The following is a 12,841-nucleotide window of genomic DNA, read 5'->3' as shown; positions in this document are numbered from 1 at the left end:
CAGGTGGTCGAAATTTCCACAGCCCTTCACTGCGGCCTCCCTCATAGCCTGAGTTGCTTTGGGACGTTAAACCCCAATAAACCAAAGACCCTCTATTTTTTTCATAGTGTGGCATGCACCTTAAATATATTTATATTTCTTAAAGGTACTTCGAACTGAATTTTGAGCCCCCATGTTTTTTCGGCGCAATGTAAAACTTATTGCCTAATGGTACTCCCACAGCAGTTTTGTTAAAAACCGTGTAGAAAAATTTTATTAAACAATTTTTCAATCTCAGAACATGTGCCCACTTTATTTATTTATTGGTACTATCAGCCCAACTAGGGCCTGGATAGGAGTGGTTATATACAACATGATACAAAAATGAAAGGAAAAACTGTGCAAAACAGTGCAAACAACAACTATCATCAACAAGCGCAATGGTGATTCAACGCCGGCAGAAGTGATGGTCCAAAAGAGTATAAACCCACCCCAGAAACAGCAATTGGACAGATTAGCACGAGTAGCATCCGTTTGAGCTTCTACACCCAAAGCTGTTATGGCACAGTGATCTACACCTCGTCGACAAAAACTTGAGTGGACTGTGGTTATGCTTTATCCAAGAAATGCAAAACACTATGATGCCACCTAGTGACAAAAGCTAAAAGCACCTCATCGGCAATGTGAGAAGGGCGTTGATTTTCATCAAAGGGTGCACTAGAAAGGATGTAAACAAATGTAGAATGAAAGGAACAGAAGCTGCACTTAACAGCAAATAAGCAAAATTTTATCAAAACGTTTATCGAAATCACGATACACCGATAATGGCAAGCTTTCTCTGCAAGATGACTTTTCAGGTGTTTTATGCAATTTTCAGTGCCAAATTATGTTTACAATGTTTCTTCAATACTGCAGCACAAAACTGTTGCAGTCAACATTTTTTATCCTAATCTCGCAACATGTTTCGGTCGGTCTCTTAAAATGCAAGGTGTGTTCAGAAAGCATTCAACCAGTTCCCTGAAACCTGCTGCTTGGCTTCCACCTCCCTAGGATGCTTGCGAGAGGGACACCCTATGCATGCGCTCTCTTGTTTTGTGTCACTAAGCCAACAAACAGCAACGCCACTAAATGACAGAATGATTTGATCAGTAGAAGTGCTGCAGCTGCCCCTGTACAGGCGTTAAGGGAATCTGATGCACTCATGGCATAATTCTTGAAAGCTTTATGATTAAATTGTCAAGGATGAATGTCCAAGCTGGAAGCAGCACATGATGAAAGTGTGCTGACCAAGTCGATATGCGATGCTGCTACTGCTCAGTACACAAATTAAAAGCCTCGGTTAATTATAGCTTGTGCATGCACAGTGAGGTCCCCCAAACTGATGGCTGAATTCAGCATTGTTGGGCCACCAACATAGCATGAAAAACTTAACAGAGCATGACAAGAAATACATTTGTAATAGTAAACATGTGCTTAGACATCTCACCAAGAAATACTAAATTTATCAATCATAATGAGTTTAGTTATCATGTGCTCATTCACTCTACATCTTTTTGAAGAAGTTTTCAATTGATTCATCATGCGCTCATTCACTCCACATCTTTTTGAAGAAGTTTTCACTTTGAATAAATGACACGACGAAGTTATGTTTGCCAGTTGAAATGTAATTTACTTCAATGTTTCACCACATTGCATACTAAGTATAAAACAATGTAGCTATGTGTGTCATGCCTCCCCTTTGCTGGAAAAACTTGACCAGCTGCCCAAGAAAAGCTGCCCAAATAAAGCTGCACAGCTGCACCACAAGGTTTCGGCTACACTCTGTTTAAAACTTGAACAAATAACATGAAAATTCAGATGTTTTTTGCAAAGCAAACAAAATAATAATAAAAAATGATCTCTTACATTACTTTTTAATTTGCCAGATAAAGTAACAATCTATAGTACATCTATATTTTACTTAAGTTAGATCAAGAAAAAAAAAACTTGTGGCATTCTGCAGAGATCAGAAGCTTCACGTTACTTCACAGGCTAAGAAATAAGAAAATACCATAGTTTTCAACTGCTAAAAGGAGCCACTTACACTGCCATGATGCTTTCCCTTGCATGGTGAAGCCTTTACTGGTGTTTTCTGCAAGAAAGCTTACTGTCAGATCAGTGATAGTTTGTCTAGTGATATATGCACAAAATATGCCTTTGTGTCATGAAAAGAAATAAGTTCCAACCGGAAGCATGCTCTCCCAGTTATTCTAAAAGTGAGGGTGCAAGAGAAACGAATAGGCGGTAATGTGGCAACATGATGAGGACTTCGAAATCCTGCTCACAGATTGCTTTGAGTTTAGCACCTTGCCAGACTTTCCTGTGGCATGGCATGTAAACAATTGTAGTAACAATAACTGACATGATAACTTTGTCCCCAGGTGAGCCCCTTCCTCGTACAAAATTGAGTTTGTATTCTTATTGAATTTTCAATGTAAGGAAGCAGTATTAAATGCTCTCATGTGTCAAAGATGAGGAAATGTTGAGTTCCAAAGAAATATTTTATTGTGGCTAAATGGATTGTGCTCCAGAAAGGTGGAGATGTCACCACCCTACCAATGGAAGCTATATCGAAGCACCCTAGACTCTGGTGTTGGTGAGCACCCCCTATGTCTGTAAACATGGTTTTGATCAATATCCTTGAAAAAACATTATTAAAGTAAGTATACTGTGAAGTGTGAGGTACACTATTAATGGGAAGCTGGGAAGCAAGGGATAAAACTTTTGCCCATTACATATATAGTGTCCCTGGCAATGGCGCCATTCAGTATTTGCCACCCACCGGAAAGCGGAGAGCTATTGATTACTTGAGGTCTTAAAGCCATTCAGATCCAATATATATATACTATATATATATATATATATATATATATATATATATATATATAACAAAGACTGCAACGGTTCTCAATCACACCTCATTGGCAATACAGAAAACCAGAAAGCATAACTTCTGTGGTTCACAGCTGAAAGTTGAATCCTTGATCGGGATGCATCACTGAAACCATCTGCACTGCTCATAGTTCAATGTAATTCAAGTCAGGTTTATATTTTTGGCACAGTTGAGCACAAAAAGCTTTGTCCCAGTCAGATTGGGCCAAACAATGCAGCTATCAGAATTAGCAATACTGCCCTCCGTTGACTCAAAAGCAACATATTGCAAACACACAAGGCCAATGCCAAGCAGGAAGAACAGAAACATTGCTTATTCATTCACATTCAACTCACTTAGATATAGAAAATTAAGAAAACAATCCAAAAAGGGGCTGTATTGGTAGCTGTACTGTTTCAGCAGTTGTTCTGGCAACCTGGGTGCAACTACAGAGATGCTCTACCAGTGGCCTGTGGGGCTTCAATTAGACCAAAGCTACACATGTGCACCATGAAGAAGCAGTTCGAGTGGGCGGCTAAACGTATGCTGCAGCCCTCACCACACTACCTCTAAAGGTGCTGCCTGCTGGTGCTTCTGCAAAAGGAGGTGCAATCATTGATGGGGCTTGGGCCATGGAAGTGCTAGGCTTGCGTGGAATGTGCAGAAACGACGATGTGAAAGGGCCTACCTGTGTCGGCATGCACTTGGGTACATCTTGTGGTGCAGCAGGCACAGGTCTGCTTCCCTGTTGAACAGCAGTTGAAGCCTGGTCAAAACAAAATGATCTTATTTAGCTGCAACAGACCACCAGTGTAAACTGAGTGCAACTCTTTACTTCAACAAGCTTTCATTTGCGTAAATTGCAGTACGAGTAATTTTGCCACCACATGTAATCAACCATTCACAACCACCATAGAAATGGAGTATGCAACCGCTAGCTGCCTATATAAATTTCTGCCCACACAGCCTTGCAAAACAGATTTAAATTAGCCAACACTTGCACCCACAGTTGGCAAAATGACTGAATGAGCCCTGATCCAATTAGGGAACCACTATTTACTTTCTCGCATTCACTGCTGCAGAACCTACCTGGGGTCACCCCTGCACTGGCAGCAGTGGCGGCTCTCCTCATGAACTGGTTCTCTTCTTTGGCTTCCCGGTAAAGACGCTCAAGTTTCAGTGCTTCAGAGTCCCTTGTTTCAGCTATCTCGTTGGTTAGGCTGCAAACCTTCTCCTGCAGCTTCGACACTTCTGCCTTGAGATGCTTGTTCTACAATTCAGAGAGAAAGAAGCGAAATTGCCATATCAGCGGCTTTGTGCATAGGCACTGTTGATGCAATGTGGGCTACTTCCTGCCATATGCAAAAAGACCCTTAGTGTCAGAGACAGGCTGAGGCAGTGCAAGTCTTCCACCTCTGTTCAGGTCTACAGTTCATTAGATGAATAGATTCCGACTCTAATCGACCAGACAAAGCTGCTACAGCCACTCATGGCCACAAATGGGGCATGTGAGGGTTTTCAGAGACGTGGAAGAGAGAAGGAGAGGCAAAAAAATTTACTGACGACTACGATAGTTGGTAATGCGAGATTTGAGTGCAGATCTTCACCTGCCTTCACCTGCCACAGCTGGCAGGTGGCATGTTATGTTGCTAGCCACCTTCCAAGTGGCATTTCGCTTTGCTACTTGGACAACTGGCTATGCCAATATTGCTGATGCCGAAGACAACACAGAATGCAGGAAGGATGCACAAGGACTGCACTCTAAAAGGACACTAACAGTCTGACTCTTCCTGCACCCCACCCCCCTCCACTTTTCCGTCCTCGTGACATTCAAAGAATTTTTCAGAGTGTGGACGAATTGATCTAGTGACAGCACCTTACACTGTCAGGTTACTGTCAGGTCAAGTACTGTCAGGTTAAGTGTACAGCATACACCATGCACATGCTTGCATACCTCAGTCTTGAGTCCAGCCAGTGCCTCACTACTGTGCTCGCAAGGCTATGCATCAGATCAGACAATGATTGACACTGATTATATGCACCACATGAGGAAAAGAAATAAAACAAAATGACATAGTTGTCAGACATGTATTTTCCATTTCATCATCATCATCATCAGCCCACTGCAGAGCAAAGACATCTCCCATGTCTCTCCAATTAACTCTATCCTTTGCCAGCTGCATCCAACCTTTGCCTGCAAACTTCTTGATCTCATCCGCCCACCTAACCTTCTGCCACCCCCTGCTACGCTTACTTTCTCTTGGAATCCACTCTGTTACCATTAAGGACCAGCGGTTATGTTACATGCCCTGCCCAAGCTCATTTCTTCCTCTTGATTTCGACTAGGTTGCCATTAACCCGCGTTTGTTCCCTCACCCACCCTACCCGCTTCTGGTCTCTTAACGTCACATCTATAATTTTTCTTTCCATGGCTCGCTGCGTAGTCCTTAACTTAAGCTGGATTTTTTTCGTCAGCCTCCACGTTTCTGCCCCGTAGGTGAGTTGGTTTTTTGCATGTTAATTTTTAGACCCAGCATTCTGCTCTGCCTGTCTAACTCATTAATCATGATTTGCGGTTCACCTTCTGAGTGACTCAGCAAGGCAATGTCATCAGCGAATAACAAATTATTTAGGTATTCTCCATTTACTCTTATTCCCAACTGTTCCCAATTTAGGTCCCGGAATACCTCCTGTAAACTGGCGGTGAATAGCATTGGCAAGATTGTGTCTCCTTGCCTGACGCCCTTCCTTACTGGAATTTTATTGCTGACTTGATGGAGGACAATAGCAGCAGTGCTGTTGCTATATATATATCTTCCACTATTTTGACATAAGGCTCTTCTACACCCTCAGATTACGCAATGCATGTATGACTGCTGAGCTTTCCACTGAGTCGAAAGCCCCACCCCCCTTGTCCAGAAGAAACACGCAGCCGTTTAAAAACAGTCAATTTCATTCATTGCATATGCAAACCCTGTGAATGCCTGAGAAGGATGGATGACAAATTGCAATATTGACACAATGCAGCAACACCAATAAAAGAGAAACACCCAGGATGCTCAATAAACAATTTCACTCACCTACTGTGCAGAGAAAAAAATAATGTTCATATATGCTAGTTTGAGAAAAGTGCACTAGCTGTTATCAAATGCAGTTGAATATATATAGACTGATTTCCTGATTTTTGTGAACGTGAGACTCTACGCACACAGTCAACTTTTCCCATTCTACTGACTCTGACACTGATCCGTGAAATGCAAGCTGTCCATAACAACAAATATGCCATTAGGCTGCTATACTTCTTGAACAAAGTAACTGTCACCCTCTTTCTAGAATGTTGTGTTACTCCATGGGGCGAACAGGCAGCTAAGAGGATGAACAGAGAGAATGAAATGAATAAAGAACTTACCACCCGCAGTGCTTCCTTGTCAGTCTTGGTTGCTTTCAGCTGCACAAAAATGACAGAGCTTCAAGTAATGCAGAAAGCTGGGCGAGTTGGTGATTCATGCTATAACCTTGTCACAAAAGTACAGGATGATGTCATATGAAGTGGTTCGTCCAGTGTGCTTCTTCTATGTTTTGTTCTTTTTGCTGCTGCCAAGTTTATATCATGATAGTGCTCCATTAGGCTACACAGAGGCTGCATGTGCCCTCAAGTGATGAGAACAGCCTTCAAAGGTAAGGCTCCAAGGACATTTACAATAAGATACTGAGTTTTTGCCAGCAGGAGAACTATTGGAACCAACAAAGAAGAACTGACGCCACTAGCTGTTTTTGAGAATTACAGTAAAGTCCCTGACATGGCAATAGAGCAGCAGTGCACATTTCAGTAAGCAGGTGATAGAATTTTTTTTTTCAACCATGTCATGCAGTAAAAATAAGCATCACATTAAAGCAATCATGTTCAATTACACAACATTGAACAAGTCATGCAAGAGCATGCATTGTCGCGAACTGCGGTCATGCCAAATGCATAACTCGAAGAAGGACATTTGTGAGGTGACGAAAAATCAGTCGTTTATACTAATTGGCTTCAAGCAATCTAGCGCAAGAATTGGCTTCCATCGGCTTGGGCTATAGTTGCGTACATCGCAAGAGCGAAATGCCTAACGCCTTTCAGTGTCAGACCTTTAAATAGTTCCTCAGACTTTTGTCGTGATGTTGCGGTAAATCGCGTTGCATGTGGCAGTCCCCCTGCGATGCCAATCAGGCGCAGTGCGGTGAAACAAGACATCACCGAGACCAAGGATTTTCAGTCTAAAACTTTCTAAAAAAATGGCGGTCCATGAACCAAGTTATACGAGCAAAATCTATGGTCAGCATGATTGCCACTGCCTCGAATCAAATCTCAAGGTCAGGTACCTAACGGTATGACCTCGTGGTTATACTACCATTGCTTTGGCCACAGCACCACCACACAGTTAAGTTCGGTTTGACCTCGTGAGACATTGAAGGTCACTGTCGACGTGTCACCTACTGCATCGTCAAATGTCCAGGTGAAATTTAAGGGCCAAAGTCAACCACAACAATGTATGCACTCCCTTCTTTGTCCTGGCCATTTAACCAAGTGTCATCAGAGAGTTCTGTCTTACTTGCTCACCATGGGCTGGTGGCCCGGCTGTCTCCTAGAAGGCGGGACACACCCACACGACGCATGCATTCCAGACGAATCAGGCGGGCGCTGACCGCCGACCACGACCGGCACTGTAACAGCGCAGTATTTTAAACATTACAAGGCTGCCATCATGCCACCCACCGCATGAACGAAGCGAAAGGAGATTTAAAGGGGTTCTGAAAGAGGCTCAAATGAAGTGGCGATACGCCTGGGACAATAAAGCACCCCGCACCAGGAATATTGTCTTGCAGAATTTTTTTTAATGCGCTGAATAGAAGCCGAGATATCTGTAGTCATATTATGCATTTCAGCTTCTTAGCGCCTTTCCCTCTTCTCTCGTCGCTATTTGCACGCTGGAAGGTCGGCGATCGTCCGCTGGCGCCACCTCTGGAGGCGGAGCTTTCTGATGCGCCGGAGCTACGCGGCTTATTGGCATCGGTCATGGTAGCTGCCTGACGTCTGAAAGAATATAACCAATAGTCACCTCTCAACTTGCATACGAGGTGTGAGCGACGGAGGAGGGTGCGAGCATGAAAAAGTCGCCGGGAAGGGCTCGCCAACTTTCGCGCATGGTTGTCGGTTCTCTGCTGCGCGTAGAAGTGTATAACTTGGATCAGGCGTTCATGTCAACACAATGTAGTGATTGACAGCGATGATGTGCTCTTAATTTGAAAACGATTCTTTTAAGCAACATCCTAACGGAAGTGCTCTATTCTTGCAAGACGGCTAAATGAAATACGTGGCAGCTCCTCGGTTCCCTGTATCCTACACTGCCATTTTCATTTCAAAGCGACCAGCAAGGCAATAAATGTTAGTCCTGTTCAGCTGAAGTGAGAACCATAAACTTCTAATTCTTCCAGACTCTACTCTGGGATTAAACTGTATATGCAGAACTCACTAACCTGTTGGTGCCAAGTGGTCATGATGGCGTCACACAGAATTTCAAGACCCCCATAAACATGCACGATCAAAACAAAGTAATCTGTGCACTGTCAGAGTGATAAGAAAGGTATATGAATGTCTTGATAGGAAGAAAGCAAACAATAAACGTCCTCTCTTTCGTGTCTAGCAAACACTGAGGCAAAGAATAACTACTGTGTCCCCATAAAGGGCACGGACTAACATTAACGCTATCCAACTTAGGCAACCGCTGACTCCAGCTGCCATGACTCGCTCTCAGCCGTGGCTCAATGTACACAGCACACTGGCATTCACTATGTCCAATAAATCTGTACGTATCCAACCTTGAACGGTTTACTTCAAGGATGCTGGGGTCAACAAGAAATGCATAATTATCAACAACAATGTATTCGAAAGGAGCAAATATTCTAGGCAAATAATCTCAAAGTCTGAAAAACTACACCGAAAATTTCAAGATAATATCAATCGCTTGATGACCGCAGACTTCAGTTAATGTACGTTAGTAGCCATTAGGCGCCAAGAACCGACCGAAATTCGTTTTGAAATCGGGAGAGTCGAAGAGGGTGCTCTCCCAATGAAAATTCATGGGACCCCTTCCAAGCGCTTTAGCAGGGTGGAGTAACGGGCCTAGCGCGACTACAGCTGAGCGTCATTGCCACCTAACACGCATTTTTATTTATTTTTTTGTCTCGTTTGTTTCCAGTCTTAGTCGAAGCTGTCTGTGAAGTTAGGTCCGAGTGCAAGCAGGGAATGTCACTAGCTGCTGTGTCCAGATAACACGACAATACTGGTTCCCAAGATTTCTGGCTTCACAGAAGGAGCAGGCACACCGAAGGAAGAGACTCTTACTCCAGTGCCAGCTCCGCGCGGCGCCAGCCATGTGGTGGGGAGCGCCGAACACCCGAACACCCGGAGGGCAATGCTCCTCGAGGTCCGGAACGCATCGCTGGAAAAGAATACGCGGCACTTCAGCGTTTCTTCGTGCTTTGCTGCGTGAGATGGCGTGTAAGGCGTATAAGGCATATAAGGAGATGTTTTGTCTGCGTGTGCGCGCGTGTGTGCATGCATGTACTATCGGCGTCAAATGAAATGTGAACAGCGGAACGCGTGGCGAACGGTCAAGCTTAGGCCGTCTGCCTGTCGTTTTCAATCACAGGCGCGCTCTTCCGGTTTGCGATAGTTTTTTGTTTTATTTGACTTTTGCTTCTTCGCTTTGCCGCTGGAGCGCCACATTCATGCTTTTCACCGATCACAATTTGCACAGCATGGTTTCGCGGGCGGCAGCGAGTGAAGCGAGCGGCTCTATCTCCCTGGTCAACCTTTACTTTTTCGCAGAACAGGCGCTTTAGCACCACGATGGTGGCAGAAAAATTGAAGCGCTGCAAGCCAGGGCTCTATCAGCGCTCGCTTTACATACGCGGACGACAGCCGCTGCTGCCAAAGGAACTGCGCTGCGCCAGTTGCGTTCCAGTGGCAAAGCGAGAAAACCAACTCAAGAGAAAACAAGAAAAAGTGTCGATAACCGTATGCGGGCGCCTATCGCTGCTAGCGACTGGCAGACTGCCTAAGCTGGACCGCTCTGCACGCGTTCCGCTGTTCGCATTTCATTTTACGCCGATAGTAGATGCGCGTGTGCGTGTGTGCGCGTGCGATTTGAGTATCACGCACATACGCAAATAACCATACCAGGCGCCAAACTCATACCTGCAACTCATAACTGGAAGTCATGAACAGCTGCATTATAAAAAGATTTCCTTGCTCGTTTGTACGATTTTTGAAGCTTCGATCGCCGGGTGTCGAGTTTTCGCCTTCAGCTGAGTTAGAGGTCAAACCATGAAAAAGAAAAAAAGAGAAATGAATCTATCCATGACCGGTAGTCGAACCCGCGGCTGGGCGAACAGATATTCTTTAAGACTGCTCAGCGAGGCTATCGCACGCCTCGTGTTAAACTGCATTGCAATCTCGCGCAGTGCACTGGAGAGCGTCGTCTTCACCAACTTCTAGCTACTCCGTCCTGCGGCACTGCCGGCTTACCGTCGTCTGCTACGTAGCACAAATCCGTGCTTTCGCTCAGATTTGAATGCAGTCAACATCCTCGTTGTTTTTTCTCTTAACTTCACAAGTTCTCTGCATAACATTTGTCTTGCTGCGATTACTATGCCCAGTAACATACAGCGATGTTTTCCTCGTTTTGAAGTCATGGTTACAAACAAGTGTGAAAGTATACGTAAGGCAGATCAAAGAATAGCAGTTGATTGTCGGATAGAGCCTAAATATACAGACTAGCTACGCTCACATTCACAACAGACACATACTGTTCCTCAGTTAAAATGAAACTTCCTAACGTTTAAGTTTGCCTTGTTAGCAAAAAACTAATCGCGTCATATGACCAGTGGATGAACCTGAATGCGACTGACTTGCTTCTCACAAATAAATATTAGGATCTTGATCTTTTTCACTGTAGGATCACAAAAGCGCTCAAGTGACCAAGGCAGGGAAAATGGTACATACAAATGAGGCCATGGGGTCCTCGTTAAAAAAAAGTAATCACACCCCATTCACAGCAAGAGCAGATTAATCATGCCCAAATCAATGCCCCGCGCATAAGTGCCGCTTCCTCGCATGCATAAATTTGTTGGAAGTAAGCGGCCCATGTGTCCGTTTCTCTGTCTTCTTCTCAGCCCTTTTACAGTCGTATATCTCAAAACCGACTAGCTGAAACACTGCTGCTGCTTGTTCTGTGCTGCGATTCTTTTGAACTGCAATACACAGCGCTGCAAGAAATGAGATGCTGTCGACTATAGTGCGGCTTTTTTTCTTCGTTTTCGCTTTACCTTACTGCATGACGGTTATCATCACCGAGATTACCGACGTGATTTTAAGCGAATTTGTGAGATGAGGTAGTTCCCCACCTTGTGAAAAATCATGCTAGATACACACAACGAAGCAAATTTGCCTGGCCAATAAAACCGCAAAATATAACTGTCAACTCACCCATAAATTTCAGACCGGATGCACATGAGTCCTGTGCTGGTGGCGAGGAACCACATTTGAGAGAGAACCATCGCTGCGCAAGAACATTTCGAGGTTGCCTAAAAAAAAAAGACACCGGAATATAATTTTTCCAGCACTCAAGCTGCAGCGAAATTCCTTCTTACAGCAAATAGATACCCTCCTTTTCGAAACGTGAACAATGGGCACCTTGCCGGAAGCCCTTAAAAATACACAGACACGATGAAATGAAGCAGCAGCACATGCTTACGTGCAGGTGTCCCAACCAACGCGATCTAGCTACAGTCATTCGTACAGCATTTCTCTTCCCCGAGAGACGATGACACGATTGGAAGGTTGCGATTTTTTTACGATTTATATTTCTGGTGTTTTTCACATAGCTCGCTCGTCGGGGGCGGAAAATTCAAAAGGGGAATTTCGAAAGTGCCTTCTGCCCTGCTAGCCGGTACACGAGGACTTCGCAGTCTTTCACGACCGGCTTGGAGCTCGCCCTCCAGAAGGTCGGCGTCCGCAGGAGCCTCACATTTGGTCCCAGCCGTTTCCTGTGGACGCAAGCGCTTAACCGGACGCTACAGCGCTTGCTCCGCTTCCAAACCCTCGACAAACGTCTGCGCATACTTCGCGGGAGCTCCACTGATTGAACTTCTCTTTTGGCTTAATATGGGGAGCAGGGCAGGAAAGTTCAAAGGCATTGGTCAACGCCAGTGGCGCGTGTGAAAGCACAAAAGGAGAAAAGCGAGTCCTTGGCCACAGAACTAAGCCACAGAGTCTTTCTGACCGGAAATATCCAGGGACACTTAGCCTATGCTTTAAGTGTATGACGCGATAGCGCTAATGGCTCCCTTTGATGGCTTTGGTTCCTCTTTGAATACACGCAGACACGGATAACGTGCGGCAAGACACACATGGCCTCATTTTAACTCAGTCCAGTTGACGTCCTTGGATGTGCTAAGGGTCATCACCATCATCATCAACATCCCGGTCACTCACTCTGCAGGGCAAAAGCCTCTGCCACGTCTCTCCAGGTAACTCTGTGCTTTCCCAACTGCGCACACCCTTTGCCTGCAAACTTCTTAATCTCGTCCGCCCACCTAACCTTCTGCTGCCCTCTGCTACGCTAGCCTTCTCTTGGAATCAATCCACGCCATTACCCTTAAGGAGGAGCGGTTATCTTGACTTCGCACAACATGCCCTGCCCAAACCCATTTGGTCCTCTTGATTTCGACTAGGATGTCATCAACATGCGTTTGTTCCCTCATCAAATCTGCCCGCTTCCAATCCCTTAACGTTACACCAAACATCTCCCTTTCGACATTTCGATGTGTTCTTCTTAAAGGGGCACTAAAGAGGAGTCTCAACTCGTCTTTTTACCGCGGGAACTCTATCTACACGTTCCAGGTGTT

At 44.8% G+C, this 12,841-nt stretch overlaps 1 protein-coding gene across 2 annotated transcripts in view; it reads right to left on the bottom strand.

Moving 5' to 3' along the window:
* Nucleotides 1-12,841, bottom strand: part of LOC144101960 (uncharacterized) — a 38,774-nt gene that overhangs the window by 19,177 nt on the left and 6,756 nt on the right. The window contains exons 3-9 of one of the 2 annotated variants that reach the window (XM_077635200.1): nucleotides 11,421-11,493; nucleotides 9,276-9,372; nucleotides 7,491-7,594; nucleotides 6,300-6,338; nucleotides 3,980-4,160; nucleotides 3,579-3,656; nucleotides 2,063-2,110 (exon numbers count right to left, since the gene is read on the bottom strand). In XM_077635200.1, the coding sequence (XP_077491326.1) occupies nucleotides 2,063-2,110; nucleotides 3,579-3,656; nucleotides 3,980-4,160; nucleotides 6,300-6,338; nucleotides 7,491-7,594; nucleotides 9,276-9,306 (481 nt within the window). In that variant the 5' untranslated portion in view covers nucleotides 9,307-9,372; nucleotides 11,421-11,493. Of the gene's footprint in view, nucleotides 1-2,062; nucleotides 2,111-3,578; nucleotides 3,657-3,979; nucleotides 4,161-6,299; nucleotides 6,339-7,490; nucleotides 7,595-9,275; nucleotides 9,373-11,420; nucleotides 11,521-12,841 lie in introns of those variants that run through there. The other variant, XM_077635201.1, reaches the window with a different exon arrangement.

Source organism: Amblyomma americanum, chromosome 8, assembly GCF_052857255.1.
Source record: "Amblyomma americanum isolate KBUSLIRL-KWMA chromosome 8, ASM5285725v1, whole genome shotgun sequence".
NCBI classification, from domain to species: Eukaryota; Metazoa; Arthropoda; class Arachnida; order Ixodida; family Ixodidae; genus Amblyomma; species Amblyomma americanum.
Note: the sequence above shows the minus strand (reverse complement) of the source record. Positions and strands in the feature narration are given on the sequence as shown.